The sequence below is a fragment of the Periplaneta americana genome, chromosome 5 (genome assembly GCF_040183065.1).
Source record: "Periplaneta americana isolate PAMFEO1 chromosome 5, P.americana_PAMFEO1_priV1, whole genome shotgun sequence".
NCBI lineage: Eukaryota > Metazoa > Arthropoda > Insecta > Blattodea > Blattidae > Periplaneta > Periplaneta americana.
The window spans coordinates 96,504,391-96,529,892 of record NC_091121.1 but is presented as its reverse complement, the minus strand read 5'-3'; the positions used below and the strand labels follow the sequence as shown (position 1 = coordinate 96,529,892).

Below are 25,502 nucleotides of genomic sequence, written 5' to 3'. Positions count from 1 at the left end.
ATACTTCATAGATAATGATGTGCTTTGTTGCTTATTATCACAGTCTACTATATACAGTCGCGAAGCTCAATATGCAGTAAAAAATGCAAACATGGGTAGTTGCCCACCACTAGGATCGCTACTATCGCCTCATCATCGCAGATCTCTCTCCTAGCAGACGACAAAATATGTTACACTTTCGTTGTCGTGTTCTTTTGGAAAAATTAACACCTTCCTTCCATTATTGAAATATTAAATGCATAAAGTTAATTTATTATTTTAATGAAGTATATTAAATTCCACCATAAACTCGAAGATACCTGCAAGAAATAAGTAAATATATTTTTGTTTGTGCAAAACGAACTGAAAAATACTATAATAGCTTCACTCATTCAAGGTTATAGCGATAATTAACTATGAAACTAATAAATATTAATTTGCATTTCCCTTTACAACAATAATAATGGAAATATGAATTAATGGAGTAACTTACGTGTACCGGTACTTGTAGTGTAGGCTTGCGTAGTTAACAAAGTGGGATGAGGTTAAGCAATAATAATCACAACAGAATTGGAAATAAAACGTGATCAATAAATTTTATTGTAACATACTTTTTCTACGCCTCTAGTAAAGCAACAAATAAAAATAACAACAAAATTAACAGCTATAATTAAAAACATATCCTTTGAAAAAAAAAAAGTAGGCCTAAGCAATAATATCCCACCAGAATTGAAAATAAAACGTGATCAATAAATTTCATTAAAACAAACTTAATTTTTTTCTACGTCTTTCGTAAAATAACACATAAAATAATAACAAAATTAATAGCTACAATTAAAAATATATCCTCTGAAAAAAAAGAAGACCTAACCTTTATTTCTCTGGAAATTTAGCAGCCTAAGTGACAGAACTTTAACCGGTATCTAATGTCGTTTCGGTTAGACTGAAACATTTCATTGTGAAATTTAGGGATATAATGTATTCTAACAGTCACAAAGAATTTCAAAATTAATAGTTTTGTTTCTGCACAGCATTCTTGTGGAAACCCAGGAACCTTTCTGAAATCGGAAAAAGGATAACGCTGGCCTCTTTCTCTTACTGTTGCTACAATTTATAGCACTACAAACGTCTCCTCCTTGTCCCATATTATTATTCCAATTATTAAATTTTAGCCATTAACATTTTCATTACAACCAATAACAAACATTTCACAAGCATCAATGTGAAATACGCAACGAGCTAGCACGCGATAGAAATACGACACAGTCCAAAGTCGACCATGGGCAGTCTATTGTTTCTAGTTGCTAACCGTTTGGAGCGCTTTGTCACGAGATTTGCAAAAAAAAAAAAAAAAACCACCTCAAACTTCGCGACTGTATATAGTAGACTGTGGTATTATGTTGAAGGCGTGTTTCTTCAGTTTTTCATAGATCTTTATACTTGGCCTTGACCTATTTAAAATTATATTAAAAAAATGTATAACAAATAATTTAGGATAACAGTATTGTTATGGTGACTGGCAAGGTTCAAACTTAAAATGGCTTCCTTGGCATCTGAAATATTTGTAGAAAAGCACGACAGATAATCACATGAAATTAAAATTTATATGATAGCCTAGACCCTTCACGTCAGAGGCGAAACAACATAAAGCGGCAAAACGTTGTCAATTTACTAGCCACATAATGGTTAATTGATTGGAATAGGATACTGCGAAAGTACGTCGTTATTTTATTTATTTATTTTACAAGTAACATATCTTTAAGTAGTTATTTATTTTCCCTTGTACTATCAATAAAACAACACGTACGCTTTTATTTATTTTTTTTTTAAATTTATATGTGGCTGTATGCAAGTACTTACGCAGTATTCTGAAACTCAAATAAACTACCATTTTGGATTCCATAATAAATTACATACATTAATACAGTGAATCTTGATCATATGGACTTAGTTTAGTATGAATTAATGTCGAAAATGTATATGTGGCAACGAAATCAAAGCACTAAAACGTCAAACGTCATGCCTTTATTTCGCCTCCACTCAGCGTTGCCAAACCTACCCATGCTCCTGCTTGTAACTGAAGATGGCTCTGATATAACATAAATATATCGATCTGTGATATCGATGTTTGGCTTCACAGGTTTTTACTTGAAAACTTGTCAGGCAGAAATGAAAATTTGCTTATACGTATGCTTATAGCAGGCTATGGATAGAATTAAAATGGAGGACGCCAAGTAGTTGAGTCTTAAGGCCGGTGCGATCTGTGATGGAAAAGTTGTGACCAATATTTAGCTTTGAACACTAAGAAAATACTTGACTTCCATGAATTCTTTCATAAGTTATACGTGAGTGTACGAAGCTCTGTTTACAAGCATTATTATTTTATAATTTCTTGAGAAACATCTGATTTGGGCAAGGCCTTGAGTAGGCCAGCGAAATGAGTACGCTTTTATCAGTATGACTTTTTATGATAATGCTTATCATTATTTATCAATCTGTTTAATAGGTGTAGAGAAGATGACAGTTCTTTTGGAAGAGAATGCAGTGGGCGAGTCTAGCAGCGCTCCACCGAGGAAGAAACTTTGCCTTTCCCGATCAGGAAGAAGTAAGCTGGTTCGAGTGCCTCATAATAAGGCAGTACATGTGAACAGAAGTCATTCAAACGTCGTTGCTGGAAACGATTTCAAAGAAAACCACCAAAAGCTGAGCATATCTTCTGTGAAGTCTTCAGACTTCGGAGGCAGTGAAGAGGCCTCAACTTCATTAAAAAATTGTGAAGAGGATTCTGGGAAATCTGGTAATAATGTATTACTTTGTGTTTATTAAGAAGTGTGCTTGTGCTTTGTTTTTAAATATCTTAAAGTTGTGTCAGTTTAAGTAAACGTAGGTTAGTTTTAAGCCACGTACAGGATGAAAAAATATTTTGATGGGTACCGGTAATGAGAGTTATATAAACTTCTGAGCCATTTATACCCGAACCCACACTTTCTGAAGTCGAAATAGCGATAGAAAATCTGAAAAAGTACAAGTCTCCAGGTATTGATTAAATTCCAACAGAATTAATACACGAGGATGGAAGCGCATTATCTAGCGAAATTGGTCAACCTAGAGCATCCACCAACCACTGAACGAATATTGCACACACTTATCACTGCCAATGTGGCGCTATAAACCAATTTTCAATACTTTTATCACAACCACAACGCATTTCAAATCTTATTGTACCATATATATAGAATTATTACTATTACATTAACACAGTATATCACGAAACATGTAAAATGTAATTATTATGAAAGTCTCCATATTCTTTTTAGAATTAGTACGATCCACTTCCACTAGACAGCAACCGACACGATTGACAGCCCGGCAATACTTGAAAACGAAATGATACTAAATGTGAGGAATGTTACTACAGGTGCGTAGTATTATGTGAAGGTTATGTTAGGTTTGATTAGGTGTGTATTATGTGACAGGTTAGGTTAGGTTTGATTAGGTGTGATTACCATGTTGGCAACACTGAAACCCACTGTTACGTTGAAGAAATATGGCGGTATTCTTCGTTCATGCACGACAACTTTCGTATATAAGTAAGGTACGTATTTAGGACGGGCTTATGGCTCTCCCAGTGATCACGTCAATTTCTACTAATCAATACTGTAAATCCAAGGCATTTGCAAGGTATTTTATGAAGTTCCTATAGTGGTTGGCACATTAGAAAGCTTCACCCTTGTACCTATACTACGAAGGGGGACAAGACTAACTAGTAACTTTCGAGGAATATCACTTTAGTTGACGTCGTACAAAATTTTGTCCAATATTCTTTTGAGAAGATTTAACTCCATATGTAGATGAAAGTATTGGGGTTAATCAGTGTGGTTTTAGGCATAATAGATCGACTATTGATCAGATTTTTTGTATTCGACAGATATTGGGGGAAAAAATGGAAGTATAAGGGTACAGTACATCAGTTATTCATAGATTTCAAAGAGGAATATTGACTCGGTTAAGAGAGAAGTTTTATGTAATATTCTTATTGAATTTGGTATTCCGAAGAAACTAGGCTAATTCGATTAATTAAAATGTGTCTCAGTGAAACGTACAGCAGAGTCCGTGTAGGTCAGTTTCTGTCAGACACGAGTACGAACCCTCTTGAGGTCCTTTTTTCAAGTCGAACTTTGTTGTACGAGCCAGAACAAATAGAGACTTATCCATCCATTATAATATTTTAGCGACCTGAAAGTTGTTAAGTTGCTTATGCTGTCCATAAACTTGAAGTTTGTTACTCATGAGATGATAAGCATAAGGAATGTGACCTTCTTGACTGTGAGTGATGTTTATGATAAACATCTACCTCTCTGTTTTGAAATATCGAGCAATGTTGACATCCTGCTGATGCCTTCACACGACACCCATGACCCGCTGCTGATCAGGATCAGTAACACATTGTGTTGCATCATGCATATTCACATGTTCAGTTCAATCATGACAATGAAGAGGACAGTCGAGTTTGATGTTAGATTTAAAAACATGAGTTGTACAATGTGAATACTGTGGACAGAGTTTGTTGTTATTACCTACGTTAAAAACTTGTTTAAGTTATACAGTGTGCATTGTGTGGTCAGAGTTGTTAGGTTAAATTAAAAACTTAAATTATATATCATAGACAAATTTATTGTGCGTAAACACTATGGGGAAGATTCTAATGCTTCATTACTTTCTTCATTGAAAGAAGGTTGCAGCATACTGGTATGTAGTGAACCAAAACGAAAGAAACAGTAATCTTTTCAAGATAACTGGGAAAGGGAATTTCTTGTGATAAATAATGACGACAGTACAGTAGTAACACAGTCTAGTATATACAGTCACGAAGCTTGAGTTGTGAGGGTGCTAGGAACAATAGACTGTGCCGGTACTATTTCACATTGTCTGTAATGAGGCGATAGTAGCGTTCCTAGTGCTTAGCAACTATCTATGGATGCATATTTACTACGTCTTGAGCTTCATGACTGTATATACTAGACTGTGGTAGTAATTTGTCTTTTGTATCGTGCTTCTTTTTTGGGGTTCAGAAAAGTAAATTATCAAAGACATTATAATGCACATCATAGTACGTTTGCCGTGGAGTACCCCACTGGGTCAGACGCAAGAATATGTAAAACAGACGAGTTGAAATCATAGCTGAAGCACCAACAGAAATATTTTTCGTCTAGCAATGCCGTTAACAAACTTTCAACTGAAGTGTCTATATATCAGTATCTTATAAACTTATTAAGCATGGTGTGGCATTTTCAAGTGAGGAAGTTGTGAAAGAATGTATTGTTTCGGCAGTGATCACTCATGCGGAGAGTATACCTGAAAAGTATAGAAATGTTCTGATTAATGCTGTAAATAATGTGCCTCCTAGTAATGACACGGTTTTTAGGCGCATTGACCTCATTGCAGCTCAGATTAAACAGAAAACTTTGCCTATCTGAATGTAGATACTTCTCTCTTGCTGTTGATGAATCAACAGACATTGCATTTGTCACACAATAAAATTGATGTGTTTTGTGCACTGCATTAATGATCATGGAACTTTAGATAATTTATTTCTGACAGTTTTACCACTCTCAGGTACAACTAGGAGTCAAGACATTTATAGTGAGGGTCACATAAGAACAGTTCCTAAACAGCAAATATTGCTGTCTTGTCAGTGTTCCCAACTGTTACCAAATATCACCATATGAAGTAAAATCACGATCCCACGTACTGAATGACTTATTTACTTACCGTACTTTACCATTATGTTGGAAGGATATTCAAAGTAATTCAATAATTTTTAACATATTTTCGTAAGCAAACTATACGAGAAAGAGATCAATATGTTATGTATTTCGTCTGGCAATATGAAATTCATTGGTTTGACTAAACAATTCACAAAACCTAACCTAAAAATGTATTTTGTTTGATCACATGAAATTATTAGTACGAACTCCGAAAACCGAATATAACCATGAAATGTATGTTTAAGAATACTTACTCCTAATAATTTTGCTATTCTAGTTATAATTGCTGTCTCCGTGAGCATAATTTTATTCCTTCTTCATTATCTTCTTTTGGTTAAATCTGGAGGAACAGAATGCCAGTAGGGTTCATCCCCAGTCTCGCAGCATGCTTTATGCCTTCTTGATGGAGTCACTGCCATGCTTTTCCTCTTTTTGACATTATTATAATAAAAGTCTAAACACAAAAGAAATTCATTAAAATGTGAAATGGTATTTCTATCGATTACCCACCTGCATTATCACACCCAAGTATGTTATATTTATTTACACTTACCTGACTATAGTTTTGTATTGTAACTACAACGTAACACATAAAATAACTATTATGTATTAATATTAATACTGATATTATTTAATTAGGGGCCTATTATTAGTATGTTCAAATTTTACTAGATTCCAGTAACCGTCTCAGAAATCTAGTACAATTTTAATTTCATAGAACTTCAGTCTGTCTCAGCTGCCAACATAATATTTACAAAATCACTACCATTTGTAGTATTTGTCAGTATCGAAATGCGAAACGAAGTTGGCAAAAGAAAATTCAACCTGCAGACTAGAAAATCACCATAATCCACTAGCATATGTAGTAATGGGGGAAAAATGGTTAGGTTTCACCCATAGGGTATGAAGTAAGCTGACCCGAACTATACATTGCTATTACCAACTTCCTAATATCCAATGATGTTGAAATATCAAAGCTCGTGTGTGCGGTTACAGATGGAACACCATTAATGATGGGTAAAAACAAAGGATTCGTCAGTCTTTTGAGAAATGATGAATGTGTTCCTCCTTTCATTCACTATCATTGCTTAATTCATGTTGAAAACTTAGCTAGTAATTTGAAATTTGTTCCTGAAATTTCAGAACAGTTCAGAATGATTGTTAAGTTGATCAACTTTCTTGTTTCAAAAACCCCTTAATAAACGTCTGCTGAAAGTCTTCTTGCATGATTTATCAGCGCCATATTCCAAACTGATCCTTCATGTGGACATTCGTTGGTTAAGTTGTGGCAATGCTGTTGCAAGGGTCTGGAAAGTGTTCGAAGAAATCAAAGCATAAATTTCTTCTAATAGTTTTGCAACAAAATTTTCTGAAATATTTTAGGTTGATTTCAAGATTAATATTGCTTCCATAGTAGACTTATTTCAGTATCTGAACGAGCTTAATAAACAGGTTCAGGGTGAATAAAAAACAATTTGTAAAATGAAGGAAATTATATTTTCATTTCGGTTAAAATTACGAAGATTTCCTTTTACAACAAGCAAAAATGAACTGCAACATTTCCCAGAACTTGAACACAACTCTTGAATCTTGGCCGAGCTCAGTCTGAGTGCCCCAAAATTGTCCAGCTAGCAATTTAAGATCTTTTGAACGAATTTGATAGACGTTTTCGTATTTTGGAATAAAATGAACAGTTGTTTAACATGGTGTATAACCCATTTCAATTCAGTGTGGACTTAATCAGAAAAATCAAGATTATTGAAGAGAATAATGTGGCTGCTCATGCGGAACTTGAATTGGTAGATCTCCAGTTCTCCTTAGCGCTGAAATATTTGCTTGAAAAGGATAAATTCATAGCATTTTGGGGATCAGAAGATACAAAAAAGGTTCCAAATACTGCGGAGTATTTCTCTCAAATGTCTGACTATGTTCAGGACAATGTACGTATGCGAAAAAGCTTTCTCACTTATGAAATACCTCAAGAACAAAGCACGATGACGATTAACTGATTCACATCTGCAGGCCTGTTTACGTGTAGCTACAAGTGACTTCTCCTTGGACATCACTGAAATTCTCAGTAATGTTCAAGCTCAAGTATGTCACTAACCTGGTGAGTGTTTTAAAATTTATTTGTTTATTTATTTATGTAACTATTTATGTCCGAAGATAGGTTTGAACCTCATAAGTGACATCAATAAGGCATCACTCATGAGACAACTAAGTCAGGAGATGAAGTATGGTGATCAGTAGGGGACGGATGTTGATGAAAAGTCATCTCCTTATTTTTCACATTAGGATGATGCCTATTAATACAGAAATCCTTTTTCTGTTAATATCAACGTAAAAAAGTTATTTCTTATATTGCATTTTTTGACGTTTTTCAACTAATAGGTGATTTTTGTATTTTTTCGGCATTTTTATACTTTGAAGAACTTTTAGATCATTTGGAATGCATTTAACTTTCTTCTTTACCGGTCTGTTAAGTCATTTTCTAACCAAATAGGTCAGTAGTAATTACCTACTGACTAAGTGAATAACAGTGAAGTTTGAGTTTTATAGTTTGGAACAGACTCTAAAGTCCATCTCTCATTCCACTGAAGGATTCACTTCACACAACGTTACATAAAATGCTTGACAGCAGCTTAATTTAAGTGAGGACTTTGACTGCTAAGTTACTGTTCTTTTGTCATTACGAGGGTGTCTTTAGAATTTGTTTGGAAGGGGGAATACTTTCACCATGTCCTGGACAGGACGTTGTGTCCTCAACATGGTTTGGAAGGGATGTCTACTGTATAGTATACAGTATTTTTAACACAAATATTGCAAGAATGCATGCTGCGCCTACAATTTGTTTTGTCATTCACACTCCCTCATCTGGAAGATCTGGTAGCAAAAGTGAAGTGAGGAAGGAGGAGGAGACGGTGAATGAAGGCACTGACATGGACCATCTCTGATTGAAACACATTGTAAACCCTCATTGAAATCTATAGTTTTCCCTTAAAACCTTGATTTTCTTGCATGTTCTTTTCCTTTAACTTAGCCAAATTCCAGGAAGTTGCCTCCTCTCTCCGAGATTTGCAGAACAGTCATTGAAACAAGGTGACTAATTTTTAAGAAGTTGTGGTGCGAGTACTTTGAATAATATTTAAATGTTATTTTCTTTTAATTTCATGTCATTTTTCCATTAGTTTAAGGACATTTTAATGACCATTTTAAGTAGATTTTTAGGTCATCAACATCCGCCCCCTATTCATAACATCGAAGTATCACAAGAGACTTCGAATTACAATTCTAAAATTACATTCGTTTTTAACCTGGTATGTACGGTATTCTGCTTTGTTTGCCTCAAAATATTTTTTGCCTTCTCTGTAGCTGTCTATTGTACGAAACAGAATGTATTTTTTGGTTGCAGAGAAGGCATAAAATATTTTGAGGCAAACAAAGCAGAATACCGTAAGTACATACCAGGTTAAAAACGAACGTAATTTTAGAATTGTAATTCGAAGTCTCTTGTGATACTTCGATGGTTATGAATAGGGGGTGGATGTTGATGACCTAAAAATCTACTTAAAATGGTCATTAAAATGCCCTTAAACTAATGGAAAAATGACATGAAGTTAAAAGAAAAGTACCAATATTTGCTGATTTCAATATATTAATATTAGTTATATTGCTTACATAGATAAGTGGAGGTCTGATAGGGTTTTCTTCATAATTTGTTTGATTTTGTTCTTTCTGTTACAAATTCCCCAGTGGTTCATAAGAATTTCTAGTAGCAAATGGTGACTTACATTTAGTAGGTTATCCTTTTTCTCTTGGTTCCATTGTACATGATGAATCAGGAGAATTGATAAGCTTAGTGGCTATTTATTTAAAAACCACTAAAGTAACAAATTATTATAGTTGATAACACTTCCAAAATATAAACAGTTGTTGATGTAATGAATTAACTAAAAATATATAAAAGTTAATAATAGTTGTAATGATCACCTCTTTGGTGTAGGGGTCAGTATGCAGGTCTCTTATGCAGAGGACATGGGTTCGAGTCCTGATTGGGTTGAATTTCCTGGTTGAGGTTTTTCAGGGGTTTCCTTTGAGTAAATGCCAGGAAATTCGGGCCACACCATCCCTGAATATTACCGATTTCATTCATTACCAAAATCATATTCATAACAAATCAGTAGTACATCCACAGATGCCATCTAGTTCACAACAATAGAACCAGTCTCAACAATAGTGTACAGGCCTTCGGATTTCACACAAAAGATTAACTCGCGATATGACCAGAGATGTTAAAGCAAGCATAAATAACAGGAAGAAAAATAAAGTTGTAATAACACAAAATAACAGTGGTTACCAATGGTAACCATAACGGATAATTCTGTAGGACCAAAAATTAATCTTTGTGTACAAAACAACAGATTATTTTTTAGCACAAAGACTACTTTTCAGAAGCAACATAATAATGAAATAAAATTTACATTCAACTGATAGGCCTATTTGAAAGTGTTACACAGTCATGAATTTGGGACAAGAACAGTGAACAGTTATATATCATAATTTATAGTTGTTAGATAGTGAAAGACTGCAAAATTTGTAGTGATGTGTCATCATTATTAGAATATTTGGTTTTATCACAATTAGTGTGGAATTTCAATGACTTTGATTCTATATTAGTGGTTGCATTTTGTTATAAACCATTAACCCCAACATTATCAAGATATTTTTTGTGACGTGGATTACCAAGGGTGGGCAAAAATTAACCACCAAATTCAGTTTAAATATATTGTAGCCTATAACAAAAATTGTATTATTGTATTATCGTGGAACAATTACCTTCGTTTTTAAAGATTTGCACTTCAATTAAATTTTGTCACCAGAAATTTTTACATTATTTTAAAAAATGCACATCAGTTTTTCATTCCAGTGATTCTATATCATTTTTTGAGCAACTCCACACACAGTGTGTTCAGACAACTGTAATAATTATCTACATTATTTTTAATCTTAATCCACACACAGTTTTAGTATATGAATGGTTTTTTTTAATAAACTAAGTCCACAATTTCCACATCTGACATCGGTTTTGGTGACATTGCAAACAGCTTTCGGTTGTACCAATTGTCCTAATTCCTAAACAGTCTGATTTCCCTTCCAGTGTTATCCCTGTGGGTGTCGCACAATGTTGGAAAAGTCTCTTTTGGACTGTCTAGGTACCTGAGAAAGATATAGCCTACTTTGCCAGAACTAGTTGTAGGCCTATATTTAGTTGTAGAAATAGTGTCATCAACAGAAACTCCATCTTCCATTCGTTCTTCTTCATAACTAGAACTTGATTCAACTCCACCAACCACTTCTATATTATCTTTCTCACTACCACTTTCTTTATCCAACTACGTCAGTTAATCAGTTTCCAATAGCACTATAATCTCACTTTCACCCAAAACATTAGGCGTACTATCAGCCACAAAAAACTCCAGTTCATGTTCTGTATCAGTAAGTACAACTACATTTGAATAAATACCAATAAAGAAAATTACTAATTCAACCTTCCACACTGCAAGAAATTGGTAAAGCAAAGAATTGAAACAATCAACGACTTCAATGACAGTGAAGACGTTACAACAATGGACAAAAGTAACAGAATTCAAACTTGAAAATATTTAAAATTTAGGTCACATGAAATACGAAGTGTGGGTAAAATTTTCTCATCAACAAAAACTTCAATTATCAGTCTGTTATAGACCCTATTTCAAATCTAAAACAGAACAAATCTGCACACGTATACTTCATCATGTTTGAGACAAATATAGGGAGGATGAAAACTGTTAGATTTCATTTATTGCAAAAAAAAATATTAGATACCGGTAATTTTTTTTTTCTTTTTCATATTCATATTTATTAACGGCTTTCAGGTAGTGGTTTCCCTCACATTTCTGCATACGCTCCACCACTCCCTTGATTACATTCAATCACATATCGTAATATATTTCTCCTATCATCTATATCTCCCCATATCTTCCAATTACCTAAAGTTAAACCCTATTTCTGTATATTTCTTCCTCCATCCTTTCTGATGTACAGTTTTTCAACTCTTTACCTTCTTTATTTCCCCTCAATCCCATTCCCGAATACTATGCAATGCTGTCTACCTTTCTCTTATATAGAAACATTCTCGTCTACACCTACTCATCCGTCTCTACTACTATCATTGTCATCTTTCATTACTGTTATCCCTAATTTTCTGTTTATCGTAAAAACCTTATTAGATACCGATAATAAAAAGGATGGGCAATTTTTGCGCAACCTTGGTAATGCTAGGTTAAGTGACTGTTGATATTTTCGCTGTTTTGAAATAGTGCGTGTCTTTATTCTCAAGAAAAAGGTCCTGGTGTTTTCGTACTTTTTTCACATACCGTCATTTCCCATACTATGGTCCTGGAACATAACTATGGTCCATGATGCAACCATTCAAATTTTGTACCCCATGATGTAGTACCTCGTTTATCTATATTTTTGCTGTATTTATTTATTTATATATATATATATATATATATATTTATTTATTTAATCTGATAGGATTAAGGCCATAAGGCCTTCTCTTCCATCCTACCAGGTAGCACATATAAATACAAAAAAGAAATACAGACGCTGATGAAAATAATACAAATAAATTAAAACCCTATAGAGGGTCAACAGAGTCAAAAGAACACTGTAGAGCTCTCATTGAGCTAATACAAGAAAAAAAGAAAGAAAAACAGAGATAGCAATGTTGATAGTGATAACTGATAATAATAATAATAATAATAATAATAATAATAATAATAATAGTAATAATAATAATAATAATAGTAATAATAATAATAATAAATACATATTAATTGTCAATTTTACAACAGCATAGTTACATATTTACTATATGTCAGGGATTAAGCCGAAGTTGCGCAACCTGACAGGTGTTCAGCAAACAATTCCATGAACTAGAATGTGATTTTTTAAATTTAAATTTGAATTTTGATGTTGTCCGACAGTCTCTGACATGGTAAGGGAGACAGTTCCAGAGGTGTGGAATAGATATGCTGAAAGATGATGAGAAATAGAGAGAAGATACATGTTCCGGGTTCGAGGTAGTGAAAGGTAAACAAAACGAGATGCTAGGTAAGAGGGTGTGGAGGTGTGGATGATACTGTACTGTACAGTGGATGTACTGTAGTTTGAAGTCAAGTCATTGCAGCTATCTACGAACGGTCTATGTTACTTCTACAATGTTCTTTGAGTGGTTGTATCGTGGACCATAGTTGTGTTCCAGGATCATAGTTATGGGAAATGACGGTACTTTTTGAGATCATTTCATTGTTGCAGATGTGACCAGTTTAACTACATTTTCGTACTTTATAAATTTCTGTGTATTTTTACTTCAATTGATGGGCTGAGATTGGCTTTAATGAACACTGGATGTAGTATATCTTAAAGTTAATGTGAAGATTTCACTCTTCAATTTAGAATGTACTCCTTCAAAAATAATTAATGAATTGTGATTTGGATCTGACAAAATTGTCCACTTCCTTCACACATAACCATATGTACACTTCAGTTATTCCTATTACTTTCTTGATTTAGGATGCTTGATAATTTTTCTCTTAGAAAGAAGGAAGTAAACTAATACAATGTATCAGTTTCTGCTTTTGTACTTTTGTATGTAAATACTTCCCAAATAACATGAGAGCACTGTCAGCATGGACTCAGAATTTTCATTGATACTTACATTTCTGATAGCATGTAGTATTCTACATACCTTGTTTCTGATGACATACCATTGGCATATTAGCTTAAAAACTGCATTATGCCAGCATTTCTTATAATATATAAGTAAGTTAGTGTCCAAAAGGCTTTGTTTAGATGGCATTTCATTAGCCGAATGAAGTGTCACATTTTCATGTCAGAAATGAATGTTGAAATCCCAGTGAGCCCAAGTTAGATTTGTGGTGTGTAAATTCAGTATTTGAAGGTTTTCATGAGAGTCTCAGAAATTGTTCCATTAATCATCATCATCATCATCATATGTTCACCTCCATTGCGAATAAAGACAATGCCAAAGTGACTTTAAGTTTCGGTACATTATTCCAAAAGGGAATGGGGGAGACACTAAAGTCCATTGATAAGAGTTAAGCTTATTTGTATTTGGAAAAAGGAAGTGAAAAAGCAATGTGTGTTGTGAGAATTATTTAAAATGGAATTGAATCAGTCAGTCGAATAAGGACCAAAATCCATCAGGAGATAGAAAAAACATAATATTTTATAACCATTAGAACAATACTAACAAGAATTTGCATTATTATAGATCAGTGATGGCCAACTTCTTAACCTTCGGGGGTGGGTGGGGGGCACAGCTAAATATTATGAGATTTGAGGGCTGCATATATTGTGTATGAAACATCTACACACATTACACAGTTTACATTATATTAGTTATTATTACAGCACATTAGTACGCAGTACTTAATAATTGAATAGTTGTAACGAGCAAATACGAAATTCTTAAAAAAAATGGGGAAAAACACATTGTACTGTACATATTTTTAATTTTTTAGAGCAAGGTTGAGAATCAGACATGTGTGCTGATTTTTTCTGATTTTAATATGAGTACAAGCTATCCATTGTTCAAGAATTAAAACAGAAAATCAATATCCCGAATTTAAAAGAAAACCTACAAATTAAACCAAACCCTTTAACTCTATTAAATATGGAATATAATCTAAATTTAACAGAAGAAATACTGAAATCAGAAGTAAACACTGAAATACTAAAACAATTGTCTTTAGAGACAATTAATATTAGATACCCTGCACAAAACTGGCTTCATTTATACACTGACGGATCCTTGATCTCCAGAGAACAAGGTGCCGGTGCAGGTGTTACGTGCTGTCTCTTCTCACTTTATAGATCTCTTGGGTATGGAACAACAAGTTTTGATGGAGAAATCGTTGCAATAAGTGAAAGTCTCAGGAATCTTCTATGCCACATCAGTAAATTTAAAAATGCAGTTATATTGTCAGACTCCAAAGCAGCTATTCTATCAATAGTCTCTAAACACACACCTTCATCTCAAACAGCAGAAATAACTAAAATGCTCTCTCAATTAATATCACTGAATAAAAGAATTCTATTCCAGTGGATACTATCCCATTGTGGAATGCTGGGAAACGAGAATGCGGATGCTTTAGCAAAGAAGGGCAGCACTGCTACTTACAGACCTGTTACTAAATCTACGTATTACTCTGTGAAGAGATTTATTAAATCTACATACTTAGACTTCAACAAACAAAATTTGATAACACAATCCCAAGGGAAAAAATGGAACTCTCTGCATCAAAATCCACAGTTAATTCCCAATTTACCACGAAAATCGTCTGTAGCTGCATTTAGATTGGCAAAGGCCATGATTGTTTGGCCAAACACCTGCATAGAATTGGAATATATCAGTCCCCTAACTGTCCATTGTGCAACTCAAACCAAGAAATGGATTCGGAACACCTCAAAATCTGTGCTTCAGTGGCTGGTCATGATAATATCTTTGAAAAATATTGGAGTGCAAGAGGTCAAATGACTTTATTGTCAAACGCCTGGCATTAGAAAACAACAACAACATATGAGTACAAGCATTACATATAGCGCACAATTAACAACCATTATTCACGAAAAAGTCAACTTATAGAAATGAGGGTTATAACCTTGTTCTGGATAGCTATTCAATTATAGTAGGCCTACTGTATCAAGTTACACTGTTACACTATTATACACAGATAGTATTTAATGATAAAAAAGTTATCAAGTTGAAAATTCAAATATGTTGACACTGAATTCGCCATTTTACTCACATGAAACTAGTGGGAACACTGTGGTCGTTCATATGAATTCACAAATACATTAAAATCAACTTCTAGTGATGTTGACGGTTGACGTGAATATTATGTTAGGAGAAAATCTACAAATTATTAGGGAAAACATGGGAATTTTACTTGAAGCAAGAAAAGAGATAGGTTTAGAATTAAATCCTGAAAAGCCAAAGTATACCATTATGTCTCATGACTAGAACATAGTACGAAATGGAAATATAAAAATTGGAAATTTAGCCTTTGAAAAGGTGGAAAAGTTCAAATATCTTAGAGCAACAGTAACAAATATAAATGACACTCGGGAGGACATTAAACACAGAATAAATATGGGAAATTCCTGTTATTATTCGGTTGAGAAGCTTTTGTCATCCAGTCTGCTCTCAAAAAACCTGAAGGTTAGAATTTATAAAACAGTTATATTACCAGTTCTGTATGGTTGAGAAACTTGGATTCTCAGTTTGAGAGAGGAACAGAGGTTAGGCATTCGAGAATAAGGTGCTTAGAAAAATATTTGGGGCTAAGAGGCATGAAGTTACAAGAGAATGGACAAAGTTGCACAATGTAGAACTGCACGCATTGTATTCACCTGACATAATTAGGAATATTAAATCCAGACGTTTGAGGTGGGCAGGGCATGTAGCATATATGGGGATTCCAGAAAGCATATAGAATGTTAGTTGGAAGGCCGGAGGGAAAAAGACCTTTGAGTAGGCTGAGACGTAGGTGGGAAGATAATATGAAAATGGATTTGGATGGGATATGATGGTAGAGACTGGATTAACCTTGCTCAGGATAGGGACTGATGGTGGGTTTATGTGAGGGTGGCAATGAACCTCCGAGTTCCCTAAAAGCCATAAGTAATAATAATAATAATAATAATAATAATAATAATAATAATAATGTCAATCATAATAAAATATTATCAATAATAAACATTTTCTATGGGAGATAGCCTACTTAAACTAGTTACAACAGGCCTCACCGAGGATTTTGGTCACCTGCCACCACTGCCATAGACACTCTTTTCTCTTTTTATTAGAGTACAGTCTGACTCTAACTCACTAACATCTATAGCAGCCATTGTTCTGATAGCCTCAATAAATAGTTGGAAGGTGGCAGGCAAGTTGTAGCACCAATAGCCTTAATAGATAGCTGGCAAGTGACTGGCAGGTATTGTTGTGTCAATGTAATAATGTCCAAAATCCCGAGCAGTGGAGATTTTGAAATCGCTATAGTATGACAGCAGGAAGAGAGATCAGGACATCATTTTAATGTTGCATAATGCACGTCTTATCTTAGAGAAGAAGTTCAAAAAAAAAAAAAAAAAAAAACGAATTTCTTCAAAATTAGATTTTGGCCTTTATTCTGACTGATACAATTTTATTAGACTTATAGATTCATAGGCTATCTTAAGTAAATTCTGTTTGGTTTTTAATTTTTTTTTTTTTTGTAGTTCATGAACTCTTTTACCCTTTATTTACAATTACCGTAATAATTTTATATTGTTTTCGAGAAAGACATAAAAATCAAGAACACATTTTACTTGTCAGTTTAGCTTCAACAGTACAATATATGTTATGGTTACTAAAGAATTATGTTTTAAGTTCTAGACTGTTTCATAATCATTGTAGTCATTCTGTTCTAGAATTGAAACTATAAGTAGTGCTACGAAGAAATGAAACGTTTACAAAAAAAAAGCAACTTTTTATTTAATGAAATTATTGCTGCAGAAATTTTCATATATCATATTTGCAGAGGCCAATCCTGGATTGCTGAAATGTGCAGGACAGGTTTGTATGGGTGCGTGCCTTATGTGTGTGTGTGTGGTCTCAGTAGAGTATGAAAAATGATTAAAAAAAAAAGTAATTGCATTCCCCCAACACAAATAATATGCATTTTAGTTTATTGTAATTGATTATGTATGTAATCAAATGTCTTTTCTTTATGCATCAGTGAGTTTGATTACTGTAATCCTATCGTTGATATCAAACTGCTCACCTATTTAGAAGTGGCGTAGACTAGACTTTTCCATTGATGTAATGAAGAGAGAAATCACAATGTTAGGGTCGTTACAACTACATCTACTTGACTGACCCAACAAGTTGGAATCTTTTCCCTCCAATTTTTTTTGTTCACCAGAAGATAAAGATTTCTGTCAATTTTCGAAATGTTGTAAATTCCTTTTTCATTACAGCAATGTAAAAAGGCCAATCTACATCTCTTCTAAACATTTGACCATTAATTACTTTCTCTCACATTTATTATCAGTATTCAGGTATGTTCAGCAGTTTAACTTTTCATAAAGTTTTGTTGTCATTTACTTACTTTTTAGCAGGGGCGTATTTTGCGGGCTCCCGGGGCTACCGGCAGTAGCCCAAGGAAATTACAAAAGAAAAAGTTTATAATATAACATAATGTAATAATTTTGTATTATTAGTTTTACCATAGTAATTAAAATTAAAGTAATTGTTACATATATTTTGTGTAATAATAGGGTCAGCGGTAGCCCAAACCCTTTAACCAGTATATGCCACTGCTTTTTAGTATGTGTTATATATGGAATGATTTTTCCATATTATGGATTGGTGAGAATTTCTTTAATGACTAGTTTTTTTTTTTTTACTTTTCCTGCAATTTATTCTGTGTCGTTTGCATTTGATGAGGATGTGTTTTATTTTTCCATTCTCTGTTGAGCATTTCTTACATAATGGTGACTCTTATATTTTAAAGTGATGTAGATATGATTCTGTAAGAAGGAGTCCAGTTGTAGCCATGCAGCAAATATTTGTGTATGGCTAGGTATGATGCCCATGTGCACCAACATCTGTTAATGTAACCACTGGTAAAAATTGTCATTTAACACCTGGTTAAGCATTTTTACAGTGCATTGACCTTGGCTAGGACTTAATCAGGAGGTTTACCGTAGTAATCTTTAAACGGTCATATTCGAGCAGTTAAAGGAGATAGCCTGTAATTAGTAGATCTGTTAAAACAAAATGGCAGCCATATCCACAGCTAATTATTTCAAATACGATTATTATTATTATTATTATTATTATTATTATTATTATTATTATTATTATTATTATTATTATTATTATTATTATTATACTTGTTATTTTGATAGAGATGGTGGTAAGCATGAAGTTTCATTAGTGAAAAGAGCGAATTCTTATGAGTAATTAGGTGATAGAAAATTTCAGGAGGAATTTCGTTTATCAAAATCTACCATACCATTTCTGCTGTAACAAATGGATCATTTGTAATAACTGAGAAACAATCATATTTCTCCTATGAATTGGCTGCTTTCATTACAATTCTATGCAACTGATATTTTCAGTATTTTAAAATGGAACACTTAAGTATCTCTTTTCCTATGTAGCAGGGTGAATGAAGAGTGGTTATGGATGGATCTTAGGAAATTTGCACATTTGCCTGATATAAATGAGGCCTTGGATCGTACACACATTCCTACTAATCTTCATCCTTTTCCTTTACAGATATTGCATCTTTTTTTAAATATACGAATAACATATTTAAATCTAATAATTAAGTCTATCAGTACTTCAGAGTCTCAGGCTGGTATTCATAGTCGACACTTTATATCACCACTTTGCAAAGTGACACTTTTGATGAAAGTGGCTCTTTCATACTAGTGGTATTCATAGACGATTGAAGAAGTGCACTTTACAAAGTATCACTTTGCGCCAGCAAAGTGTAGAGTTACAATTTGGTTGGTAATAGAAGTCCCACAATGCCTTTCAAAACAAGTGAACAAACAATAACAAATTAATGACGTATAACCTACAAATTATAATGCTTGTGATTTGAATTGGGAACCTAATTGATCGCGCGAGAAAGAAAATATATATTTAAAGTTGTTTTGTTTCAGTTTCTAGTTTTTGTTGGCGATAGTTTAGATTATTTCAGTCAGTTCAGATATATAACATTTTATTAAATAGTTAGTGATACTGCTGGTGAAATTAGGTTAGGTTTTGTACAGTACATAGCTGGTCCATTAATTTATATAGTTAGATTAGGTTCTGTACATATCTTTTTCATTGATATATGCCGCCAAGTTTAATTTTGTATGTAACCGTTCCACTGATTTATATAGTTCGGTTAGATTTTGTACATATCTTCTATTAGTTTATATAGTTAGGTTAAGTTGGATTGAGTAGGTTAAGTTTTGTGCATATATATATATATATATATATATATATATATATAATTAAATTTATATCATTAAGTTAGGTTTTATACGTTTCTCCTTCATTGATATATCGTGTTAGTTCCTTTATTTTCATTTTTGTCTTTTTCGTGAATTCATTCATTCATTTATTTTATTCCATAGATCTTACATGAGCAATGAAGCTTTAAGATGTGGAACAAGTCAACTTTCTACAATATTACAATTACAATTTTTACAAATTTTTATAGTTTTACAATTTAGTAATTTTCTACAATTTTTACAATTTTGTGCAATTTTTTACATTTTTTTTTTTTTTTTTTTTTTTTTTTTTTTTTTTTTTTTTTTTTTTTTTTTACATTTTGGCGAGATGTAGTGAGATGAGATGAGGTCCGAGGATTCGCCAAAATATTACCCGGCATAGTGAATAGAAGTAAAAAAAGAATGAAATAAACACATTACTACTGCTATTATTATTATTATTATTATTATTATTATTATTATTATATATATTTTATTTCTCGTTTCCATTATTGCCTGCTCTTCAGGAATATTTTGAATGCCAAATGTTTCTACAATGCATAACAAAATAGGCCTAGGCCTAATAGTATGAGATCTCTTTTCACGGTGAGGTTATGACTGCACATGAACTAGAGACAGTAGATGTATTGCTTACCGGCGTGAAAATATATATTACCGGTATCAAAACAGTAATGATTATATCAACATCAAGATAAATCTTATCTCAAAATACAGGTAGTCAACAAAAATCAAAATCATTTTAAACCCAATATAATTGTGGAATCTGCTTAGAAGGCAGGCACGTGAGGTCTCTCAATGCCAATTTAAGATAGTTATGCCTACATTAGATTGAAGTTAGTTTAATATTATTTAAGTTAAAAAATTCGTTTCAATAATAAAAAATAGGTTATATGGGCATATCTACCTACATATCACTTCATCGAATTGAAGTTATAAATATACGAATGTTACTACAGAAATATCTGAACTATAATAATTATATATATTAATGTATGGTACATATCTATAGCATAGAATTTTAATGCAGTCAATAACTGCATTATTGGAGGCACTGGCAAACCTCTATTATTCGTTTTTGTCAACCAGTCATCGAAAAGATTAGCAATCTCAATAAGTTTCTTTATCAGATTGGAACTGGTTTTTTAAATTCTATATCATTATAAAATTCCACGGGATTGTCTTTAGGCCTATCTCTAATGTAGCGCTTTTGTACATTGTGCCATCTCTTCCGCACATTCTAATAATCGACAACTTCCAAGACGTCCGCCATTTTTCTACAAAGTGTCACTTTCGGCTCAGTGTGGTCGGAACTACACTTTCATCCAAAGTGTTCCTTTGCACCAAAGTGTCGACTGTGCAACGGAAAAGTGATACTTTGCGTCTTCCAAAGGACACTTTACTCGAAATTTTCGACTATGAATACCAGCCTCAGTGATCACTTTTTGTTTTCCATTTTGTAAGGTTTTAATCTAACAGTACTTAAACAGAAAATAAATGCAACCTGCAAATTTAACAGCGCCCAAAGACAAATGCAACGCGAAAATGTAGGATACATTCGTTTTGATGTAGAATAGAGTGAGAACAGTCACTTTTAAATGTTGACTTATCTTTGCAGAGGTATGGATGCTTTCCTTTGTCATTTTGTAGAAGCAGTGTACCATCACAGACTTTAGCCTGGTTAAATAAAGTGTCAGCTAACCATGTGATTATGAATGGTGCACAGAAATTTATTTATTTATTTCATCAATCTTTGTTCACATCATGGCAGATTAGATATGTTCCAGTTCTTAATCCGCCATCACTCTCTATACAAATATTACAAAAACTAATACATATTGGACCTGTAAGTATCCTCTATTCTCCATAATAGTAGTAATAATAATAATAATAATAATAATAATAATAATAATAATAATAATGTTAAAAATGTTCTGTTTTATTTAATGACGCTCGCAACTGCAGAGGATATATCAGCGTCGCCGGATGTGCCGGAATTTTGTCCCGTAGGAGTTCTTTTACATGCCAGTAAATCTACTGACATGAGCCTGTCACATTTAAGCACACTTAAATGCCATCGACCTGGCCCGGGATCGAACCCGCCACCTTGGGCATAGAAGGCCAGCGCTATACCAACTTGCCAACCAGGGCGACAATAATAATAATAATAATAATAATAATAATAATAATAACAATAATAATAAAAACTAATAATAAGTATAGCCCTTGTAATTAAAACTCTTACTTAAACTTTTTCATTTCTATACTAAATCTCTTAAAAATTATTCTGTTAACTTCATTGATAACTATTCATGGTGCACAGAAATTACTTTTTAACCTTGGTTTCGTAACCCATGGTTACTATGTTTTTAACTGAAGTTGATGCACTTTGTCATGAGTATATCTTCACATGTTTTAACGTTAGTTACTTCAAAATCTTTCTGAGGTTGAAGTTTTTTTTTTATTTCCTGTTTTTCCGTGTAATGTTTGATGATCACCCAATTGACAACCCACTGAAATTCGCTCTACTTTAAATATTGGGTATCTGCTCGTAATATGAAGTATGTGTAACTAGCCAGAATTACCCAGTAGTGACAGTACAACCAAACATAGTATCTGTTTTGTTTTTGTAACACATTATTGAATATGAGACGTTAAAATCTTTACTCACCTAAAGAAGATGTTAATACAGAAGTTCACAGTCATGGAGATAGAACCAGGCCTCATCTGAGAACAGAATAAGATGTGGATCTATGTCTCTGTCATGAACATGATCAAAAATCTGCTCACAAAATGTAGCCCTGGGTTCATGATTACCTCATTACAGTGTGTAATCATGTTAACAAGACATGCAGAACATATATGAACTAGCCATGCGGAGCAGTCAACAAAGTGCTTGGGTGAGATGAGAATCGGGCAGCTTTATCTCTTGCATGTTCTAGGCAATGGTATACAGTTTGTATTGATATTCTTCCTTGTAGCATGTGATATACGCATTTCAATGCTATGAGAGCTTCAAAAGAGAACGATACCATACCTACTATCCATAGCAAGAGTTTTGAAATAAGTGAAAATATAATGAAGTTTTTGATGAAAAAAAGCCAACCAAGAAATTGAAGTATTCCATGCTGCATAATGTGCTGCTGATACTGGAAAGTCTGAATCCATGATTGATAAAATAGTAATAATTCAAAATTAGCAAATATTCATGACAAAAAAATTAAAGTACAATCAAACCGAAGAAGTCATTGATGACATTATGGTCAGTGTACGAGTATTATCACTTAATATGACAATTCGAATGATAGTTGGAGTGCAGTGTAATGACACAGACTCCGATCTTGAAGATGTGTAACTTTGCCTTCAGACCTGCACCCTCTGCCTGGTAGGTTGGACATGGTAGGCCAATTCTGTTTTTATACTACATTTTGTATTAATTGTCTGACTATAACACTGTCATTCTAATGATGGATTGCCATTCAGTTTTAGCAGAGTGACTACATTTCTTGAAGAACTTTATTAGCAATTCTCCTTGTTTCTTATTGCTTCTACTAGTGGGAAAGAGCTGACTGGCTGCTTTGCTTCTCCTCTTAGTATAGAAAGTTAATATAGTTTTCACAATAACTACGGAAGGTTTTAGGTGAGATTATTTTGTAGTTGTATGCACTGATTAGCGTGAAATTTGATTTTGTTGCAATAAATGATAATGGATTTGTCAGAAGAGTTTTGTAAGTGATAAGCAACATGTCTGAAGTTTCTTTGTAGAAGAACCTACTCTGTTTTCAGGAGTATTTATCTATATAATTATCACAATCAAGATTTCGTAATTAGATTATAGACTGTTGTAAGACTTGAACTTTAAGACCAGGAAGTCATTCTTCAAATTGTTTTAAACTTATCAGGCTGACTCAGACATAATTAAAAACGTAAAGTCTTCCATACTAACTGTGATGAGAAATACCAGCAATATGCCTGGAAATAAGCAACGTAAATTTATTTATTTTGATGACCATCATTTCATTCATTTAGTGCAGCTTTCTCCAGTCTTTCCTACTTTCTGCCTTCCTCTTCATTTCCTCATATGATCCATATATCTTAATGTCGTCTATCATCTGATATCTTCTTCTACCCGAACTCTTCTCCTGTTCACCATTCCTTCCAGTGCATCCTTCAGAAGACAGTTTCTTCTCAATCAGTGACCCAACCAAGTCCTTTTCCTATTCCTGATCAGTTTCAGCATCATTCTTTCTTCACCCACTCTTTCCAACACAGCTTCATTTCTTATTCTGTCTGTCCACTTTACATGTTCCATTCTTCTCCATATCCACATTTCTAGTCGTTTCTCTTCATTTCATCGTAATGTCCATGTTTCTGCCCCATACAATGCCACACTCCATACAAAGCACTTTACTAGTCTCTTCCTTAGTTCTTTTTTCAGAGGCCCGCAGAAAATGCTCCTTTTTATATTAAAAACTTCCTATCAAAGGTCCGGAAGTAAATGATTATATTTCTGTTTGCGAAGTTGAATTATGGCGTTTTTTTACATTTAAGTTAATTTTAAAGCACTAATAAAATTATTGCAGAGCAATTATGTCTCAATTTGTGTTGGGATATATGTAATTAACTTATGTAGGATATCCAAATATTGTAACATCATGTGTCTCAACAGTGCAATGTGGTACTCCAATTCTGTGAACTGCATTGAATTCAACGCCCTTGAATTATAAAAGAACACAACTTTTCATCCTAGTTACGGAAAAAGAAATTAAATTTGTTCTGTAGTGTAATGACTTGTTAATTTTTTAATCAGAATGGTCTTTCATATACATTATTCCCAGATACCGGCCTAGTAGATTCTACTAGCAACAAATTATGCTCTGTGGGTGGAAGAAATCTCTTCATATTTTATCATGAGAACGTAAAAATATTTGTGATGTTGAAGAAATTGCATTTTTCATCTGATTTAATAATTCTTGTTAATGATTGTTACAGGTACGGCCATGCTGAACGGATACCTACCAGGAGATAGTCACAACAAAAGCTCTACAGACGAAAGTCCAGGCAGTGACACGGGAGTGGGTTGCTCTCCTGTGGCAACTCTCTGTAACCTTGGCAATACCTGTTTTTTGAATAGTGTTATATATACCTTGCGGTTTGCTCCAGCTTTTCTGCACAACTTGCATCATTTAGTGGCTGACTTAGGGGACCTAACTTCTAAACAACAGCAAGTGAAAGTAAGAATTGACGTATTAAAAATTCAAAACTTTGCATTGATATTGTATTACTTGCCACCAATTCTGTTTGTATTGGGAGCCTCTTCTGTGTAAGAATTTACAGTATTGATTTTGTCGCAGCCTTCTCTGAATTACTATGTTTTCTGATTTGATATCTAAACATTATCTGCATTTCAAGGTACTGTCTTTTAAAGAACTTTGTGATCGTTTTATAAGATCACTCTTAAATTATACACATATGGAATCAGGATATCAATCTTTTACTCTATATTCTATTTAAAGTGAATATATTAACATTGAATAAAATAAAATCCTAAACCAATGAAGCTAACAAATATATAAAATTAATATACTACTTTGGTCTGCCCAGTGTACCTTTTTACTGTTAATTTAAAAT

The 25,502-nt window shown here is 33.4% G+C and overlaps 1 protein-coding gene across 1 annotated transcript in view; it reads left to right on the top strand.

Moving 5' to 3' along the window:
* Positions 1-2,185: 2,185 nt before the first annotated feature.
* Positions 2,186-25,502, top strand: part of Usp1 (ubiquitin specific protease 1) — a 41,940-nt gene continuing 18,623 nt past the window's right edge. The window contains exons 1-3 of the mRNA XM_069826302.1: positions 2,186-2,324; positions 2,486-2,776; positions 24,864-25,105. Of these exons, the coding sequence (XP_069682403.1) occupies positions 2,497-2,776; positions 24,864-25,105 (522 nt within the window). The 5' untranslated portion in view covers positions 2,186-2,324; positions 2,486-2,496. The remainder of the gene's footprint in view (positions 2,325-2,485; positions 2,777-24,863; positions 25,106-25,502) is intronic.